Raw genomic sequence first — 21,106 nt, forward strand, 5'->3', positions numbered from 1 at the left:
TACCAGTACCATTCACATTCCATCCAATGCGTACCATGACATGTTAAATCACCAAACAGTACAAGAATACACCTTTTAACACAACTTTAGCACGTTTTAATGGTAATCTAACATCATACATAACATCATTCAGTCAATTCATCAAATCTCCAAAAACCCCAATTATTCCAAAACCTAACACATATCACAATCGACATAAACAACATACTCATTCAATTCCACCATCTATAATCTCATAATAGATGCTAAATGGAAGAGTCCCCCCTTACCTTAAGGTTGATCTTGAGTCTTTCTATCTTCGCGCTTCTTCATGTTCTCTGCTATTCTCACGTTCTGAACTTTTCTTCTCCTTTGCTTCTATTCTCTCCTTTTCCCAATTATTTTATTTTATGAAAATAAAGCAAATTAACTTTAATAATAGGGCCTACCAATCACACACCCTCCATTACTAACCACAACTTGGCCCAATAACCTTATTTATTGACAATTCTCTAATAAATTCAATAAAATATCAAATAAAGTTATCGCATTCTTAAGACTCAAATTTAACTGTCACCCTGTAAATTTTTTCTTTTTCCCATCCATTTTAGACAAAAGATAATAGAGGATGTTTTTATCTGCTAGGCCATTTCATTTTTCAGCCAAAATCACCATGGTACATTCTGCAGCAAATCACAAACTTCACAGTTAAAGAAATATGTCTCTTGAGTTTCCAAAAAGAACCAAATTAACAATAAAAACATCAAATTCCCTAACTTTTAAGTAAATTATTATGAAACTTTAAGTTCTCTCCATTTAGATTTTATGAATTATGTGAGACTGCTATGCCTTATAGCTGTGAGTTTTACATAAATTAAATTATGCATTATCAGAAATGGTAACATGAACAACTCCTCAGGTAATTATTCCATTAAGCAAAGAAACAAGAGAACATCATGGAGGAATATGGTGTTGTAATAACACTTGGGAATTTGGTAATAGCATCTGCGAAGGTTTTGTAGCAGCTAGAGCGCAATCCACTAGATAGAGGTTTAATAATTAAGAGAGACCAATGACTTTTCCGGTTGTTGTGTCGATATCAATGTCATAAAAGCATGGTCTTGTTGGCAATCCAGGCATGGTACTCATTGTTCCAACTAAAGGATAAATAAATCCAGCTCCAATGCTAGCTCTTACGTCTCTTATTGGTAAGACAAACCCAGTTGGAGCTCCCTTAGCTGCTGCATTGTCCGAGAATGAATACTGAGTCTTAGCCATACAGATTGGAAGCCCTGAAAATCCTTGCTTGGTATACATCTCAATCTTCTTCTCGGCCTGGTTAGACATTGAGAATCTCAATCAGGAAGTAAAAAACACATCTATTTGTGTTCCACTAACAATTCATAAATAACTTTAGTTATATTTTTCAGGAGTTAAAGTAAAGTGACATAACCAAACAAGATAAGATCACCTGCTCTGAGTACTCAACGCCACTGGCTCCGTATGACTTTGCTATTGCCTCTATTTTCTCTTTTATACCTATATCCAAAGGATATAAGAACTTCAATGGCTGTGTCGCATTCTCACAAGCTTTTTGAACTGCAATACCCAGGTCCACCTAGATCATGACAAGACATACCTCAGCAAATGATAGAACCAAGACTTGCAAAGTTACTAACAGAAAGATAATTGGACTTGCATCTATCCTATTAATGCATGTATATAAACTTAATTTTGCTGCTAGTTGTAGCCCTGAAATAGGGCAGTTTGTTTAAAATCTTAATTATAATGTTTCTCTATGTTCTTCTGTGGCCTTACTAATATTATTATAACTCAATTTCCTATAATTTTGTTTCAGAAATATGCAAAGACATGTGAAGCATGAACTTACTGCTCCTTTGCCACCATGGGCATGATGGCTACATACTACAGCATCAAAAGCTCCAGCATCTAAGGCAGCTTTTCTAACTGCATTTAGCTCAGCTTCAGTGTCGGTTGAAAACTTGTTGATGGCAACTATAACATTCGCACCATAAACTTTTGAATTTATTATATGCCTTGCCAAATTAATACAACCAGCCTCAACCAAAGCAACATTTTCATTCAAATATGCATGATCAAGAGGTTTTCCAGCAGTAACTGCAGGTCCTCCACCGTGCATTTTTAGTGCCCTTATTGTTGCAACGATAATTGCACATTGGGGTGACAAACCACTATATCGACACTTAATGTTCATGAACTTTTCAGTTCCAATATCAGCCCCAAAACCAGCTTCAGTAACAACAAATCCACCTGGTCCAACCAACTTTAGTGCAATTTTATCAGCCACAATAGAAGAATTTCCATGAGCAATATTTGCAAATGGACCTGCATGAACAAAAACAGGTGTTCCTTCCAAAGTTTGCATTAGAGTAGGGTTAATGGTGTCCTTCATTAAAACAGTTAGAGCACCTCCAACACCTAGATCATCAGCAGTTACAGGGTCACCACTCTTGCTATTTCCAATAACCATTTTCCCCAGCCTCTCCCGCATATCAGCTAAGGATGTTGTCAATGCCAAAACAGCCATTATCTCACTAGCAACAGAAATATCAAATGCTGTTTCTCTTACCATTCCTTTCTCATCAGGTCCCTGACCAACAGAAATCTTCCTTAAAAACCGGTCATTGATGTCCATTACTCTCCTCCATGTAATAGAATCAGGGTCAATATCAAGTCTAGCAAATTTAGTTACTTCTTCTGGTGTAAGTTCATCTGGGTTAGTCTTTGAAATGCCAAGTTTCTTGAGACGCCTAAACATGACATCATTAAAGCTCCTTTTTCCTTCTTTATTTGCAGGGCATAATCGGTTGAAAAGAGCTTTATCTGATTGTGTTGATTCATGGAAAATCCGGGCATCAATTGCAGCAGCTAAAAGATTGTTTGCTGCAGTTATTGCATGGATATCTCCTGTTAGGTGAAGATTGAACTCATCCATGGGAATCACTTGGCTATAACCACCACCAGCTGCACCTCCTTTGATTCCAAAAGTAGGTCCTTGTGACGGTTGACGAACACAGGTGACCACCTAACATAAAGAGATGAGATGGGATTACATATAATCCAGCATAAACTTTTTTCTTTCGTAACTAATATTTTAATTAGGGGAGGCACATGCACACACTAATGTAAGGCTGGAAAACCAACAGTAAAATTTACATATCCAGCACAACTTAACACATGATTAAAATGGTGGTTTTTCATTAATATTTCGGACGCACGTCACACAGCCAGTGAAGAGAAGTAATGAAAGAACAGTTCTTAAATCAAATTTTTTTTCATCTCACATCATAAGGGAAATTCAACATGGCAAAACCTCCACAAGAGAGTGAAAACATCTGTATACATTCACAAGAGAGTGAAAACAGTTGTTTCTCTTGAGAATACTACTACTACTACTAAAAACTAGTCTCATGAATTCATAATGTTCGGAAGTTACAAAATAAACCCCATTGATGCATGCTGTAATGGCCCATACAAAGCATATTATCCTAAAAAAAAACAGAGATTTAACTGTAATCAGGTGTACATTTACATTCATGGTCAAGAATATGAGACAGCACAACATAATAAACAAATAATGCTCCAAAAGTTTCATCCTAGATTAAATACCAAATTAGCCATTATTTTAATCCAAAATTTGCACCCATCATTCACATCCTAGGAACAAAAGTAAAATTCGAAGATACTCATCTTCATTATATAGTTGAGAACTCAGACACACACTACACCTTCTTAATGATGTTCATAATTATAGCGTATCGATACACCAAGACAGATGATTCACTAACTATCTACTGCATTTTACTATCACAATTTTGTACATCAATAATTAAAATGAATAACAATTTAACAAATGAACCATCCATTGAGCTTCATTAACAAATAACTCGGTTAGCAATATACACTCAATGAACGGTTAATGAGCTATAAAATTTTGGTATACACATTAACCACAATTTTGATCGTCATTAACCAAACCTAGAAAGCATTAAAATCTATGAAGCACAAACACCTCTAGAATTAGGCATGTTGCACTGTCTAACACATGTCAGAAAATCATACAAATGTAGAAAAGTCAGCCAAGTGTCCAAAAATATTTGTTTTTCTTTAATATTTTTAAATCGGTGTCGGATACTCGTATCACATTCTTATTTCATACCAAATCTCACACACATCTATGATATAAAGAGGTGGCAACATAATGTCATAGAAGCAAACCTTTTTATCAAGAAAAGCACCTAAAGCTTGACAAAGACCAACAGTAGTAGTAGATTTGCCTTCACCAAGAGGAGTCGGAGTAATACCTCCAACCACAACATAATATCCATTTTTCGATTCTTTCAAATCATCCAAAACCGACAACAAAACCTACACATACACAATTACACATGCACAATTCAAATCAAATCACACTCTTCACCAATCCAAAACAACAATTATCCATAACAAATACGAAAACAAAATTGAATAATCATAATAATAATAATAACCTTGGCCTTATATTTTCCGTAAAGATCGTAATGATTGGGAGTAAGATTAAGATTCCTCGCAATTTCATCGATGTGAACCGGTTGAACGGAGTTAGCGATATCAATATCGGCGGGAACCGGAGAAAGTACGTCAAGCTTTCTCATCACAGAAGAACTCATTGTTGATTTTCGATTGAGTGATTCTTGTTGTTGTTGTTGATGTATATCTAGAGCACAGTTTATTTGGTTGAGAGTGAAAGAGTGGTTTTTTGACACGTGTCGAAGATGAGGGGTGTTATGGTAAATTGACAGAGAGTTGAATGGATATGATTGGACGATTTCAACGCTGTTCATTGTTTCGTCCAATATTTTATTTATAAAAAAAAAAAAAAGAATCGATGGTGACGCAGAAAGCAGAGATGAATGAATTGAATTCAGAGAAAAAGAAAACCCACTTGCAGAGCTAAGAGTGTTTCGGATACTCACTTTAATGCGGTGTTTGGTTTTATGGAATGTGGAGGATGGAAGGGAATATAGTGGAAAGAATTTAGAAAAAGGTGTTGCTTTGTTGTTTGGTTGTGTCAGAGAGAAAGGAAACACGTGTGAAAAGCTTTCTGATTTCCGTCCACTTGTAGGAAGAAAGCTTTATGGAATGTTGCATGCAAGGAAAATGACGGAAGGGTCCTTATTTCTTTTAGAATTCTCATTTTTAAACAGTGGAGGTTTAATTATACCTTTTTTGATTATGGTATCACTTGGACATACTAACAACATTTTTTTAGGGTAAATTTCGTTTTTTTTGTTACACACGTAAATATATAAGACTTTAATTGGAATATACCATTAGTGTAAATAAACTTTACACTATTAAACGAATGACAATTTTTAATGTGTTAGAAGTGATAATTTAATTAGATGGTTGTGATGCATTGACAGTGTAAAAAATAATTTAATTAGAATATATTAGTAGTGTGAAAAAATTTTACACTGTCAATAAATCAAAACTGTTAATTTGTTAGAATATTAATTTGTTAGATGTGATAATATAATTGGAAAAAGTTTTACAATAACAATTAAAATCTATATATAAAGAATATATTTTTGTTTAATTTTAAATTTTAATTAAACTATTTAAACTATTCATTAGGGGTGTTTGCGATGCGGTTTGAGCGGTTTGATTTGGTTCGGTTGACTTTTAGAAAAAAAATCGAACCAAACTTATGCGGTTTTGTTCGGTTCGGTTTTTTATAAATATTTTAATGAATCATACATACACATATAGATGACAATATAACTTTATATTTAGTCATTCATACACTATCAAATAACAATAAAACTCACCATATTTAGACAACAACTTCTCATTTAATATGTATAAATTAGATTAGGCAAAAGTGAAATAATAAACATAAAATAATAGCATAAAACAATATCAAAAATATTATAATGAAACAAAAAATAAAAGAGATGAGAGATTAGTGAAGATGAAAAAGAAAGAACATAAGATAGGAGATATTATAGAAGAAGATATGCGATAAAAACAAAATTGAAAGAAGAAATATTTGCATAAAAATGAGAAGGAGAAAAAGAAATAATATAAGATATTAAAGATTAGAGAAGAACATGTAAGATGTATGTGGGGAAGATGGCGCGATAATTCTAGGAGAGATTTGAGAAAACTGAAATTGAAACTATAAGCGTAAGGATGAAAAAATTGTTCGTAGTCCTAAGGCTAATGTATAATAGGTTTAACTTTAGTGTAAATGTGAATTAAGTAAAATTTAGGTTGTAATGATTCGGTTTGCAATATATAAACCGCAAACTGAACCGAACCATGCGGTTTTATTAAAAGATGACCCAAATAAATCAGAATCAAATACGATTTTTTGCGATTTCGATTTAGTTTGATTTGGTTACGATTTTCTATTAGGTTGGTTTGTTTTTGAAGATCCTACTATTCATACATATATTGAGTTTTAATACACAGCTATTAACCTTTACTATTATGTATATTTTTGTTTAAAAAAATAAATTATTTAGCTAATCAATGAAACATATCACATCTTTCTTAAATTATAGGGTAAGAAAAAGAAATAAATAGGGTTTTGAAGAGAAAATAAAGTATAAGTCGTTATAGGGTTTTGGAGGCGAAAATAAAACAGAAGTCGTTAAAGAAATAAATAGGGTGTTCCGGAGAGAAAATAAAGCAGAAGTCGTTATAGGGTAGACGATGATGGATTCCGCCGCCGCCTCCCACGGTGTTCCGATGGAGAACTGAACCAACTCCTCTGATTCAAAGATGGATGAATATGTGGCGTATGAAGAAGAGAAAAGATCAAGCAATACTCCACTATCGTTCTTCCACACCAAGTCCACCGTCTACCACCCTCGTCCGAGTCCGTATTTTCCGGTAAGGAAGTTTTCAAAGATAGAAAACTATCTGGCAGATATCAGCAGAACCTATATTCCACTCTCGTTATTCACCACTATCGTCGGAGACGATGCTCCGATCGATATGGAAGAAGACAACTCCTCCGCTCCAGTATCCTTCAGATCGTACATGGAAGCATTGACGTCCACCGTCGATCACCCTCGTCCGATACGTAACGTCACCACAAACTATCGTACTCCCCTATCGTTCTTGTACACCAAGGGTTCCACCTTCTACCTCCCTCCTCCGTTACGTAAGTTCACCAAAAACTATATTCCACTATCGTCTGTATCAAAGGTCAGCACAAACTCTATTATTCCCGATGATCTTGCTTTCTCTATTCTATCGAAACTGTCAGTAAAATCATTGAAGCGCTTTCAATGCGTACGCAAATCATGGTCCATTTTATTTGAAGACTCTCGTTTCATGACCATGTACAGCAACCATTTCTTATCTCGTCACGCTTCTGATGATGATTATCATACATTTATTTTCTCATGTCATAGTGATCTCCCCGTGACGCCTGAATATCTTTATCATTCTGAATTCCATTTGCTCAACAACAACGGCGTCCAACTCAATTTGCCACGCCCGTTTCAACAGTCTGGCCGTGATAGGAGTATTCTCGGCTCCGCAAGTGTTAACGGCATTTTTTGTCTTGCCCAACAATATCCAATTAATCTACAATATGTATTGTGGAATCCTGCTACTGAGGAATTCCGGGTCATTCCTCGTAGCCCCGCTGAACTTTCACCACAACACCCTCAAAACAACCTCGATCTCACACATGCTTTTCATGGATTTGGTTATGATCAAGTTAGACACGACTTTAAGGTCATTCAGTATGTATCATTTGATCCCGATTTTCGGTACACTACAAGAATAAAGCTCTCCTGCGAAGTGTTTTAGTGACGTGATTATCACGTGTCAAAAATTTGGTAGTTGCGACGTGATAATCACGTCACTACCTTTAAATAATATAAATAATGTAAAGCCATTTGGAGTCAGACATTGATTATTGAAAAAAGAAGTTGTGACATGGGAAACACGTCACTACTAAAAAGTAAAATAAAAAACACTAAATGGTGTAACGTTCGCATGGGAGGAAAGGTTCAAAATTTCAAAAAAATTAATTGTGACGTGTTAAACACGTCGCAAAATTTAAGAGGGAAATTTTAATTTTCGTGAATTGATTGGTGGCAGGCTTTTGCAGGCAGCCTCATTAAATGATGTTCTTGTTTAAATGTTGTGACGTGAATATCATGTGGCAAGATTGTGACATGATATTCACGTCACTGTTTGGCTTATATTAATAGGTTAATATTTTAAGTTTTGCATATAAAAAACTTATTAAAAATGAAATTATAAAAAAATAGTATATAAAAACAATTTTTTTTAAGTTTTGCATATTAAAAACGAAATTTATTTACATATATTTAATAAAACAATATTTAAAAAATATAAAAGTATATTTAGTTTTAATTTATTAATTTAATTTATATATTTTAATATATTTAGTTTTTAAATTTAATTTATAAATATAATTTATTAATTAGGTTTTAGAAATTAAAAAAAAAAAGATTAGTGACGTGATTTGCATGTCACTAATTAGTGGCATGGAAATCACGTCACAACTTTTTCAAAACTACAATTATTAGTGACATGATTTTCATGTCACTAATTAGTGACATAAAAATCACGTGGCAAATAAAGCAGTTGTGACGTGAAAATCACGTCGCAACATGTTTATATAATTTAAAAATAAAAGTAACGTTAATCAAGGGGGGAGTCAGAAAAATTAAAAAAAAAATTGTTGTGACGTGTAAATCACGTCGCAACTAAAAAATTAAAAATAAAAAAACAATTGGAGTCAGAAATGCACAGGGGGGAAGTTTGAATTTTTCAAAATTCAGTTGTGACGTGTAAATCACGTCGCAACTAATTTTTACAAAAACCAAAAAACTTTAATGCCAGAGTTGACTGACAAGGAGCACGTGGGTTGGGAATCTTCATTTGTTGCGACGTGATTTTCATTTCGCAACGTGGCGATGTGAAAATCACGTCACTAAAATCTTAATACCTTTTCCCAAAACGCTTCTCCCTCTCCCTTCGTTCCAGAACCCTATTTTCTTCTTCTTTCCCCCTTTCTTCTTCTTTCCCCATTTCTTCTTCCTCTCTTCTTCCCCATTTTCTCCCAAATTTTTCTTCACACATTCTCTCAATTTCACTTCAATTGCAAAATATTCAAGGCATGTATCAATTTATTTTTACTCTTCTGTATTTTATTTATCATTTTCGTTTTAATTTGTATAAATGATTTGTTTGTGTTATAATTTTTTTTAGGTGTAATATTTGTGATTGGAGGAGCATTTCAAGAAGACATTTGAAGATTGAGGTAATATTTGACATTTTATTTAGGTGTAATATTTGACATTTTATAAATGTTAGTTTTGTAAATGTTAGTTTTGTGTTATAAATGATTTGTTTGTGTTATAATTTTTTTTAGGTGTAATATTTGACATTTTATTTTTTTTAGGTTTTTTTTATTGATGAATTAGATTGTAGAAAATTAGGTTTGTAGAAAATTAGATTGAAGTTTAAAATTGATGAATGTTAGTTTTGTAGTAAATTAGGTTTGTAAAAAATTAGAGTTGGAAATTAGATTGTAAGTTAGAGTAAAAAAATTGATGATTAGAGTTGAAAGTAGATTGTCAAAATAGATTGAATATTGAATTTAATTTGATGATTAGAAATGATGAAAAATTGATAAAATATATTAGGTATAATAAATTTGTATATTTGGTATAATTGAATTTTGATGATTATAGATCATAAAAATTGATGAACAAAATAGAAATGAAATGTTATTAGAAATGAAATATATTAGGTATATATTTAAAATAAAATACAATGGAGTAAAATTATATTTTATATTACTTAAAAGGAATAATAAGTTTGTTAAAAACAAAATAGTGTGAATTAGTATTTTTTAAACAACATTTTAAAAGAAGGTTACTACATAGTTATTAAAAAATAATATATTATTTTGTTTTAAAAATGTTTATTATAGTGTGAAGTATATTATTTTGTTTTAAGAATGTTACTAAAAAAGAGAATGATTGGATACATGTGCAGTATGGAATATTATTTGTATTATCGTAGTTGGATGTACGATAGAGTGGAACCAGGAAGACGTGCACTTAAACTCAATTTTATAGAAGGAGTTAACGGGTTTATCACGTGGGCGTTTGCTCAAGAATGTTGTCGAAGCGAAGGAGGAGTTAGGTGTCCCTGTCTTAAATGTGAATGTAGACCTATAATTAGTGACCCAGATGAAGTGGTCAGGCATTTGTATAGAAGGGGTTTCATGGAAAATTATTGGGTCTGGACGTATAATGGTGAAAAATTGCCGAGTAAAGACTTTTAAAGATGTTAAGGGCGATGATAGAGATCATTGGTTTGCGAAATTTCAGGTATACTTAATTTATTGTTTAAGTTATTGTTATTTAAATAATTTTTTCACTACAATTATCTAACTTTTATTTTATCTACTTTTAATGCAGGAAAAATGTGTGTGGGAACCAATGAAAGAGAGACAGATTAAAAAAAATTATTATGGCAGAACTGCAAGACGACTTTCTGACATGCTACGACGTGTTAGAAAGCGTTGGGAACTTCATGGCATCCGTCCTAGTTGGATAGGAGAAGAAATCTTTCGGGAACTTCTTAAATATTGGGAGAGTGATGAGTTTGCGGCCAAATCTGAAAATGCAAAGAAGATGAGAGCATCTGAAAAGGGTGGTTGCCTTAATGCTGTTGGAAGTATAAGCACTGCTGAGCATGTTCGTCGCATGGTAATTATTATTACCACTTCTCAAAGTTATAATTTCAATTAATAATTGATATTATTAATTATAGTTTATTTTGTTATTTAGACTAAGGAATTAAATAGACCTCCACTTATGACCGAGCTGGTTGCGAGGACTCGGAAAAAGAAAACAGGAGCTTTTGTTGACAGTCGTACACAAAAAGCTATGGTAAGTTATTTAAGCTATCGGTATTATTTTTTTAAGCTATCTGTATTATTTGGTTAAGCTATCGGTATTATATTTGGTTAAGCTATCGGTATTATTTGGTTAAAGTTGAGTATTATATTTGGTTAAGCTATCCGTATTATATTTGGTTAAGCTATCGGTATTATTTGGTTAAAGTTGGGTATTATATTTGGTTAAGCTATCCGTATTATATTTGGTTAAGCTATCGGTATTTCTTTAAGCGATGAATTGTGATGTATTTGGTGGTGATTGTGAAGTGCCGATAAAGTGTTGATATATATGAATCAAATTGGTGATCAAAGTTAGAATGTATGTGTTATAATGTATGAGTTAAATCGGGATTATTATTCTGATTTATTAATTAATTCCGACAGGTAGAATGTATGTGTTATAATGTATGAATTAAATCGGTATTATTCTTCTGATTTATTAATTAATTCTGACAGGTAGAATGTATGTGTTATAATTTTCATGTGACATTTGACATGTTGTGGCGTGAAAATCATGTGGCAACTAAATTTGTGGCGTGAAATTCATGTGGCAACTAAATTATATTTAACTTTTTTTTGTATGTGTAGGATGATTATCAGGCATTGCTTGTACAATTTCTGACTGCTAATCCTAAGTATACTCCAAGACCGGGAGAGCCGCTTCATCCAGATGTAGATTTTTATCTTTGGAGTAAAGTCATTGGCGGCAAGGGGCCTAACGGGTGTTTTTTTGGTGGTGGAAATTTGGCAGGCACCTTGAGATCTGATGATAGAACTCTATATCAAAGAGTTCTCGACGGGGAAGGAGGTTCACGTCCTGTAACTTTAACAGATGAACAGAGAGACACTATAAGACAATTGGCGATAAATGAGGTGAGGCGTGAGGCGGCGGAACGTGAAGCGGCACTGAAAGCCCAAATGGAGGCCCAAATGAGGGCAATGCGGAGTGAGCATCAGCGGGAAATGGAGGTCATGGCGAAAAGACAATCGGATATGGAGGCACAAATGCGACAATTTATGCAATCCTTTGGTGGAAACCAAAATATGGGGAGTTCTGCGCCGACTGATCAGGAAAATCTAAATGAGGATGAGTTTCCCGACCCGGATTGATTGTTGATTTAGTTTAGTTTTTATTTTGTTGTTATAACTTTTAATTTTGAATTTGTGTAAACTATTAATTAAATTATAATTACATTATTTAGTAATATTAGATTTATAATTTTACTTTCTTAATTTTAATATTAGATTTATATTTAGTTTATTGAATTAATTTATAAATTTTAATATATTTAGTTTATTAATTTAATTATATATATATATATATATATTTATATATATATATATATATATATATATTATATATATATATATATATATATATATATATATATATATATATATATATATATATATATATATATATATATATATATATATATATATATATATATTTGGTTTTTTGAAAAAAAAAAATATTAGTGACGTGATTTCCATGTCACTAAGTAGTGACATGAAAATCACGTCGCAACATTAAACATTAAATGCACAGTTCAGTTGACTCCTAGGCAAATTTAGTGACGTGATTGCCATGTCACTAAATAGTGACATGTAAATCACGTCGCAACTAAAGTTGCTTTTCTGACCCAAACGCTGCTACGCCTGCTCTGACTGAAAATGCATTAATCTCTGACCCAAATTTTGCGACGTGATTTTCACTTCACTAAATAGTGAAGTGAAAATCACGTCACTAAAAGTTGCCACCTTGCCTCCTGCGACGTGAATTTTCACTTCGCAAATATTTGTTTGTGATGTGATTTTTTGATTAGTGGCGTGATATTCACGTCACTACTGAGGCTTTTTTTTGTAGTGGTACTATCCTCGTCCAAGACAAGAAACTTATTTTGAGATATATAGTTTGAAAAATAATTCTTGGAGAACAATCGACATGGAGCTTGTTTTTTCTGGTTGGTTTTATTGTGAGTCATTTGATGCCCGAGAAGTTTATGTGGATGGAGCATGTCATTGGTTGGTTTTCGCCGGAACTGACCCTCTTGAACTAACTCTATTGTCATTTGACCTGAGTGATGAGGCATTCCTTATAACACCCATCGGGGATATACCTTATACTCATTTAGCTTTTCAAGCATGCTTGACTGTGTTAAATGGATCTATTGCTTTGCTCTCACATAATGACGAATATGGCAATGATATTACTTTAACCATATCCATTCTGGGTGAAGTCGGTGTGAATGAATCATGGATCAAATTATATATTTGTGGCCCCTTCTCCATTTATTGGCCCCCGGTTGGATTTGGGAAGAAGGGATATATTTTCTTTAGAAAAAAAGATAATAAACTAGCCTGTGTTGATTTGAGCACCCAAGAAATTGAGGAGATTGGTATTACTTGTTGTGCAGAGGAAAATTATTTTAGAATCGGTCTTTACAAGGAAAGCCTTCTTTCAATTGGAGGATTGAGTAACTAGTTTTTTTTTTCCTTCTTGTTTTCACCCCTAGGTATATGGCTATGGTGATATGATCTTGTTTTATCCATTTAATTTTAAGGGTTTAGATTTTTGTGATTTGCAAACTGATTGTGTTTTGTTTAATGATTAATATGCTCCAATTTTACAATTATATATCCTTTTTTTAGTTTCATTATATTCTGATTGAACTTGACAGTCTTAAGCAGATTGTGATTTCCATCATAAGTTAATGGAATGAGAATGAAATAATGTAAATGTTTAACAACAACTTGTTACAACAGTTTGGAAGAAACTGCATATATGTGTATGACCATTCACAGTAACAATGTGAAATAGTGTTAAACATATATATCTAGTTTCTGATAAATCTATACACTGAGGTCCATCCATGGACATTTTGTTGGGATTGTCATTGATCTCGTCGTTGATCTTGGTACTTAATTCGAAGATGCCACCATTAACATTTTAGCTCCATTTCTGATTAATGTTCTGTTTGGATCGGATTAACAGGTAAACTTTAAGCGTTTATCATGTACTATGTGATTAAGAGGTAAACTTTTAAGTATTTATCATTGAAATACTATGTGTTCTGTATGGTAGAAGCTGATTACCATTGCACTAGTGCAGAAAATTGTCTATTCACTCCATGAAATACTAGTGTACTGTCATGAATCATATCAAATGAAACACCATTTAACTATCAAACTTGCACTTACAGCATAAAGGCAACAAAATGACAAATAATGTTGCAAAACAACAATAATAAGACTACGAAAAAAGATTTTAAATATCCCAAAAGAAAGGGCCCAAAACACAATTTATTACTGATTTGATCCATGAAACAAACCGACTTGACTCGAGACTTGCTTTGACCGTCATTGCCGCCGTACGAAGCTCCCCCGCTATCACAAGCAAAACTCGGACTGCCGTCATAGCAAACTGTGTTTTAATCACGTTTAAAGATGTCTAAGAATAATTATTTTTAGCATATATTTAATTAGTTACAACACTTAATTATATCTTTCAATAATCATGTATTTCAACAAGGTTGTCAAAATCACAATCTATATATCTTTCAATAATCATGTATTTCAACAAGGTTGTCAAAATCACAATCTATATATTAAAATCTTACAATTTTGCGATCTCATTCACCCCAATCAACGAATCTGATTTTAAGTAGAATTGTGTGTTGTAGGCAAATCGTGGAAAAAAAATGTTAAAACCATTGATAATGCGCGAGCTTGGCCAGTTCAATGTTACTACTGTCCTATTTTTAAAAGAAACCAATTTCATAAAAAGCTCAAATTGGCTAATCACACATGTTTGAGAATATAATACCCTGGATACAAACAAGTTGCATGAACAATTGTATATTTACTTGGTAACTATATAGAACCTTAAATACCAATACTTGCTACAAGTGTTTGCTCAATGTTTTACACTATGTTCTGCATGAATATGACAATCCTAGCATTGAATCATGGGTACAGAATATTGAAATCTAGAGTTGTGGAATGAATCCAGACCAAAAATATGAGCAAAACTTTCTGGTGCGGGCGGGCACGTTCTGTATGGTAGAAGCTGATTAACATTGCAGTCACCGGCTTAGTTGACTAGTATAGAAAATTGTCATTGTGCCAGAAAACAGCATTCGCAAAGCCTCACACTTCCATTATGCTCACAAGAATGACTGAAAAGGATGTAATACAATGAATGAATATAACACCATCAACAAAGATCAATATTCAAGAAAACCGTTACTTAATGAAGTGGTATAATACTCCTTCCGTTTCAAAATGAGTGTCGTTTAAGTTTCTGTACACAAATTAATAAATATAACGATATTGTTATAAAATATTGTACTTTTACCAAATTAACCTTATTAATATATTGGAAGTTGTGTATACAGTACTAATAATTAAAGAACACAATTGTAAAAATAACAATCATTTTTAAATTGAAAAGTGAGAATGATAGTCATTTTGAAACAAAACTTTTCCTCTAAAACAACACTCATTTTGAAACGGATGAGTAACGGAGAAATTTTACCTTCTAAGAGTTTGGAAGTAGCCGTCCATTATACATCTTATCAAGCAGTTTCTTCGCATCGGGCCTCCTCAGAAGACCTTTATTGTTTGGCACACCAGTTCCTAAACAGACCGGACAGACAAGCTTTCCTCGACCTAAAAACCGAACAAGTTAATTGCATATGCTAAATTGGTAAATCTAGAAAAGTTAAAAAACTTGTAAAATTCCTTCGTTAGATAGCACGAAATTACCATAACAATTTGGACATTCTGTAAACTCATAAACATCTTGTGCTCGTTTACTGTTAAGAGCTTTCCATTTTCCTGTACCACCACACATATCACCTAAATGATGACAAATTATATAAGCTTTGTTGTCGTAATAAGCTTGTAAGAAAAGATGATGGTGTGATAAGAGAAAACTCACAGATGATGTTTCCGCTTCCTCCGCAATTTCTGCACCCGGGAGGTTTATCAAGAGCGGTTGCATTATTGGATGAAATAAGAAATGGAGTTGAACACAAACAAGTGAGACATTGACGTCTGGAAACATTTACTTCCTTATTATCTGGTGAAGGAGTGGATGTATCGTTCTGGTGAGACGATTTAACAACAAAATGGGGTTTTCTTGTTGCGGGAGTTGTTGAAGGAAGGCATCGAGGAATAACGGAGGCCTGCAAATTGCAATCCATTACGATTCTTCTGATAGAGTGAACAAGAGAGAACGATGATGATAAGTTTTTTTTTTAAAATAATAAATAAATAAATATCTTGTAATATAATCCATAGGTCGTGTGTCTTCCACGTATTGTCTCTCACTCCGTTCGTCATCTAATCTCCAATTTCCCCTTTTAACATTTTAATTAAAATGTGTTGATGTTGTATTTAAATTATAAAAATTTATTTGATTTACGTGTGATTTTGACATATTTTGTTTTCTTAAAATTGATTCTATTTCAAATTAGAATTTATAGTTTTGTCTTCAAATTTTCAAAGCAATCTAAGAACTCCATCAATGGAGGAAAAACAATGAACGAAAATTGATAAAGATGGAGAAGAAAGAGTGATCTTCATTATTATTCTCTAACTGAAAACGGTTACACAGTATGGTACATATATAGTTAGCTAATGCCACGTCACTCAATCTAACTAACTAACTACCATCATGCACACGTGAAGATTATATGATAGTAACCATGCACACGTGAGGCTTCATGATCAGACTAGTTTATGCATCTGCCTGTGTTAATTTGCTCTTTATTTTCATCAGTTATTACCCCCCCACAAGCTTGAGGCTGGTAGATATCAACCAAACCAAGCTTGGAGATACAATCAAAGAAAGGACGTGGGCCAAGGGACTTTGTGAACACATCTGCAGCTTGTTGTTGCGAAGTAACCGGGAGTAAACGCATAAGACCAGCCTGCAGTTTCTCCCTAACCAAGTGACAATCAATGTCAAGATGTTTCGTCCGTTCGTGGAACACGGGATTGGCAGAGATATGTAAAGCACTTTGATTGTCACAATAAAGGACAGGCAAACGAGACGGATGTTGGTGCAAATCATGAAGGAGAAAACATAGCCATTGGAGTTCGCGAGTTGCTGAAGCAAGTGCACGGTATTCTGCCTCAGCAGAAGAACAACTAACGGTGGCTTGCTTCTTAGACTTCCAAGACACGAGCGATTGACCAATAAAGAAGCAATAACCTGTAATAGAGCGTCGTGTGTCAATGCAGCCTCCCCAATCAGCATCACTAAATCCTAAAATTTGGAGACTTGAAGCTTTGGGCAAGAAAATGCCACGTGCAGGTGATCTTTTGAGATAACGAAGCACATGTAGAGCAGCCCGGTAGTGAACTTCAGTAGGAGCACTCATGAACTGACTCAATTGCTGAGTGGCATAAGCAATATCAGGTCTGGTTGTAGTGAGATAGAGCAATCTTCCAACCAAACGTCTATAAGCAGTGATGTCCGTGAAAGCAGAACTGTTGTCTTGATGAAGACGAGTGGAGGCATCTAAAGGAGTTGAAGCAGGCTTGCAGCCACTAAGACCTGAATCATGGAGTAACTCCAAACAATATTTTCTTTGGCAAAGAGTAATGCCCTTGGATGAACGTGCAACCTCGAGCCCAAGAAAAAACTTCAGTTGACCTAAGTCCTTGATGTGAAATGTGTGGTCCAACGCAGCTTTTAATTCTTCAAAAACTGTGAGGGAAGTGCCTGCCAAGATTATGTCATCAACGTACACGAGGAGAGCTGTAAATGAAGTAGGAGAGGATTTAGTAAATAACGTGTGATCTGCATGGGCATGAACAAAACCTTGAGCATGAAGAAACGTTGTTAACTTTTCAAACCATTGCCGGCTAGCTTGCTTTAAGCCATATAACGACTTGATTAGTCTACACACCTGGCCAGGTTTTGGAGAAGACACACCATTGGGCACTTTCATGTAGACTGCCTCATGTAGGTCACCATGTAGGAAGGCGTTATTTACGTCTAGTTGATGTAAATGCCACCCGTGAATGGCAGCTAAGGCTAGGAGCACACGAACAGTTGAAAGTTTGGCTACAGGAGAGAAGGTTTCGAAATAATCTAACCCTTCAGTCTGATTAAAACCTTGAGCCACAAGACGCGCCTTAAACCGTTCAATAGAACCATCTGCATGCCTCTTAATTTTGAAAACCCACTTGTTTCCAAAGGGAATAGCATTAGGTGGCAGATCCACAAACTCCCATGTGTTATTGCTGTTCAGGGCTTCAATTTCTTTGTCCATAGCTGCAACCCAGCGAGGATCCTTAGAAGCATTGAGAAAATTTGAAGGTTCAACTTCAGAAGCTAATGCCATGATGTATGCCTTATGCTTAGGAGAAATTCCAGAATAGGAGATAGAATCAGTGAGAGGATAAGAGCATGATGGAGAAGTATAGGAGTTGCAAACATAGTCTTTAAGATGACTAGGAGGCTTTGCAACTCGAAGGGATTTTCTGGATGCAAGATGGGAAGAAGTATTGGTGGATGGTGGTGATGAAGGTTTAGAAAGAGTGGCTACATCATCTGATGTGAATGACAATTCAGATGAAGAAGAAATAGGAGAGGTATTTTGAGGTTCAATGCTGGAAAAAGGTGGAACCGGAGCAGATTCCACTATAGGAGAGGCATCATTACTATGAGGAATGGCCAAGTCACAAACTGATGGTGAATAAGTTTGCCCTTGGTCAGAATAAGTAGTAGAGTGGGAAGAATTATGCTCAGGACAATCAATACCATCCTGGTCAAGGTAAATATCTGTTGGAACATCATCATTACCAAGAGTTTTGAATGGAAATTCAAGGTCATAGAACTTCACATTGCGAGACACAAGAATGTCATGATCAATAACATCCACAAGTATAAAACCTTTCATACCTGGCTTGTAACCCAAGAAAGCACACTTGCGTGCTCTTGCATCAAATTTGTGTCGATTGTTTGGTAAAGTCGAGGCATAACCCAGGCAACCAAACACCTTTAAAGAACTGAGGTCTGGGGCAGAGCCATATAACACCTCATAAGACGACCTATTATTCAGGATCTTTGTTGGAATTCTATTCATAAGAAAAACTGCATGAAGAACCGCGTAGGACCAGTATTCTTTTGCCAATCCAGATTGAAACATGAGTGCACGGCTGATATTTAGAATGTGTTGGTGTCGTCTTTCAACTCTACCATTTTGTTGTGGAGTGTACACACAACTCTTTTGATGAATTATTCCCTTAGAAGCATAATACACGGGCATGGCCAACTCAACACCATTGTCACTCCTGACAATCTTAACTGTGGACTCATGCTGTGTCTCTACCATGTTAATAAAATCTTTGATTTTATGTGATGCTTCAGACTTAGTTTTAAGCATTACCACCCACACATGCCTACTACAGTCATCAAGAATAGTTAAGAAATATCTATAACCATGAACAGAAGGAGTATTAAAGGGTCCCCAAATATCTAAATGCACAAGTTCAAAAACTTTATTTGCATTATGATTACTGATGGGAAATGGCAGAATTTTCTGTCTTGCTTGCTGACAAACATCGCATGCACCATGAATACCACTAGGAATGTAACTGTACATTTTACTCATACAACTCATTCTATCAAAAGAGAGATGTCCTAGTCTAAGATGCCACAATACACTAGGTGGCACCTTTGTTTCATTTACAACTTTCTTATTTACAAACACACTAGAAACAAGACCTACATCATTGGTCCTTCTTGCATCCAAGTGATATAGTCCATTGAGCTCTTTAGCCAAACCAATCCTCTTCAAATCCTTCTTTCCCTGTATCATACAGCCATCAGTACTAAAAACAAGATTACAATCCTGCTCTCTACAAAGCTTTGACACAGATATTAGATTGACTTCAAATTGTGGCAAATAAAGCACATTTTGAATAGTAAGCAATTCTGAAAGTTTCACATTGCCTGAAACTGAAGCTATAATAGAATTCCCATTTGGTAAGTTAACAGTGATAGGACTTATCTCAGTATATGTATCAAACCAATCTATGGAAAAACAAATGTGATGAGTAGCTCCAGTATCGAGTAACCAATCATTTTTATCATGGCTACTAAAACAGGTTATAGAAGAATTACCTCCTCCTTTGGTCAAATTGATAGAACCTGTACTCTTCTCCAGCAAAGTCATTAAGGATTGATACTGCTCCTTGGTTAGAGTCATACTTCCACTCTCACTAGTAGATCCAACAGATGACTTTGTCTCTGCTTCTTCACTTTCAACTTGATTCACATAAGAGTTTCCTCTACCATTGTTTGGAGGATAACCATGCTTCTTGTAGCATCCATCAACAATGTGGCCAGTTTTGCCACAATAGGTACAAACCTTGATATTTCCTCTTCCTCTTCCTTGGTATTGGTTACCATTTCCTCTTCCTCTTCCATATTGCTTTTGTCCTTCTACGGCATTCACTAACCCTGCATTCTCATCAGTCACACTCGTGCCTAACACACTTGCTCCATACTGCAGCTTCCTCTCTTGTTGCATCACCAAAGAGAAAACTCTGTTTATAGGGGGCATAGGATCCATCAGCAATACTTGCGATGCTACACCTTGATACTCCTCATTCAATCCAATCAGAAATTGAATTATCCTGTCCTCAGATTTGAAATTCTTAACATTTCTCATAGTTAAGCATGTGCATGGAATACGACAAGTACAATTTGGAACAGGCCTATATTGGTCTAATTCTTCCCATAATCCTCTCAATTCAGTGAAATAATCTGTAATCTTCTTGTTACCTTGTTTGAGATTGGAGATTTCTTGATACAATTGTGCAACTCTAATGCGATCTCCTCTCATGAACCGATCCTTAAGATCATTCCACATGTCAATAGCATTATCAATGAACACAACACTCTGAGCTATTGAAGGCGCAGTTGAATTAATGATCCACGTGTGTACCAAATTGTTACATCTCTGCCATGCTGCATAATTGAGATCACCTTCATTAGGTACTGGTATGGAACCATCAACAAACTTGAATTTGTTCTTCATAGCCAACGCTCTCCTCATCTTCATTGACCACGCGTGATAGTTATCACCAGATAGAGCTGGTGTAACACAAACTGTAGAT

At 34.6% G+C, this 21,106-nt stretch overlaps 4 protein-coding genes across 4 annotated transcripts; 2 read left to right on the plus strand and 2 right to left on the minus strand.

Moving 5' to 3' along the window:
- Positions 1-747: 747 nt before the first annotated feature.
- LOC131648946 (formate--tetrahydrofolate ligase) lies at positions 748-5,021 on the minus strand. The gene is made up of 5 exons (XM_058918684.1): positions 4,512-5,021; positions 4,240-4,389; positions 1,871-3,046; positions 1,451-1,597; positions 748-1,314 (listed from the first exon to the last, which is right to left on the minus strand). Exons 1-5 carry the CDS (start codon positions 4,842-4,844, stop codon positions 1,039-1,041), a joined length of 2,082 nt encoding a protein of 693 aa, XP_058774667.1. The 5' UTR covers positions 4,845-5,021; the 3' UTR covers positions 748-1,038.
- A 4,247-nt stretch (positions 5,022-9,268) lies between these two features.
- Positions 9,269-12,116, plus strand: LOC131645799 (uncharacterized). The gene is made up of 5 exons (XM_058916004.1): positions 9,269-9,316; positions 10,057-10,394; positions 10,485-10,775; positions 10,857-10,958; positions 11,555-12,116. Exons 2-5 carry the CDS (start codon positions 10,254-10,256, stop codon positions 12,074-12,076), a joined length of 1,056 nt encoding a protein of 351 aa, XP_058771987.1. The 5' UTR covers positions 9,269-9,316; positions 10,057-10,253; the 3' UTR covers positions 12,077-12,116.
- A 795-nt stretch (positions 12,117-12,911) lies between these two features.
- Positions 12,912-13,451, plus strand: LOC131648506 (uncharacterized). The gene has a single exon (XM_058918259.1). The coding sequence runs from the start codon at positions 12,912-12,914 to the stop codon at positions 13,449-13,451; it is 540 nt and encodes a 179-aa protein (XP_058774242.1).
- A 1,290-nt stretch (positions 13,452-14,741) lies between these two features.
- LOC131645800 (protein PHOTOSYSTEM I ASSEMBLY 2, chloroplastic-like) lies at positions 14,742-16,227 on the minus strand. Its single transcript, XM_058916005.1, has 4 exons — positions 15,909-16,227; positions 15,734-15,826; positions 15,504-15,637; positions 14,742-15,144 (listed from the first exon to the last, which is right to left on the minus strand). Exons 1-3 carry the CDS (start codon positions 16,171-16,173, stop codon positions 15,507-15,509), a joined length of 489 nt encoding a protein of 162 aa, XP_058771988.1. The 5' UTR covers positions 16,174-16,227; the 3' UTR covers positions 14,742-15,144; positions 15,504-15,506.
- Between the last annotated feature and the right edge of the window lie 4,879 nt (positions 16,228-21,106).

This window comes from Vicia villosa, linkage group LG2, assembly GCF_029867415.1.
Source record: "Vicia villosa cultivar HV-30 ecotype Madison, WI linkage group LG2, Vvil1.0, whole genome shotgun sequence".
Classification (NCBI taxonomy): domain Eukaryota; kingdom Viridiplantae; phylum Streptophyta; class Magnoliopsida; order Fabales; family Fabaceae; genus Vicia; species Vicia villosa.

Excerpts from the sequence above, each read along its gene's own strand:
- LOC131648946 (XM_058918684.1), bottom strand. The coding sequence starts at position 4,844 with ATGAACAGCGTTGAAATCGTCCAATCATATCCATTCAACTCTCTGTCA. Across the intron at positions 3,047-4,239 it reads GTGCTTTTCTTGATAAAAAG|GTGGTCACCTGTGTTCGTCA; the intron begins GTTTGCTTCTAT and ends TCTTTATGTTAG. Across the intron at positions 1,315-1,450 it reads GCGTTGAGTACTCAGAGCAG|GCCGAGAAGAAGATTGAGAT; the intron begins GTGATCTTATCT and ends ATGTCTAACCAG.
- LOC131645799 (XM_058916004.1), top strand. The coding sequence starts at position 10,254 with ATGAAGTGGTCAGGCATTTGTATAGAAGGGGTTTCATGGAAAATTATT. Across the intron at positions 10,776-10,856 it reads CTGAGCATGTTCGTCGCATG|ACTAAGGAATTAAATAGACC; the intron begins GTAATTATTATT and ends TTTGTTATTTAG. Across the intron at positions 10,959-11,554 it reads GTCGTACACAAAAAGCTATG|GATGATTATCAGGCATTGCT; the intron begins GTAAGTTATTTA and ends TTGTATGTGTAG.
- LOC131648506 (XM_058918259.1), top strand. The coding sequence starts at position 12,912 with ATGGAGCTTGTTTTTTCTGGTTGGTTTTATTGTGAGTCATTTGATGCC.
- LOC131645800 (XM_058916005.1), bottom strand. The coding sequence starts at position 16,173 with ATGGATTGCAATTTGCAGGCCTCCGTTATTCCTCGATGCCTTCCTTCA. Across the intron at positions 15,827-15,908 it reads AGGAAGCGGAAACATCATCT|GTGATATGTGTGGTGGTACA; the intron begins GTGAGTTTTCTC and ends GTCATCATTTAG. Across the intron at positions 15,638-15,733 it reads AGAATGTCCAAATTGTTATG|GTCGAGGAAAGCTTGTCTGT; the intron begins GTAATTTCGTGC and ends TTCGGTTTTTAG.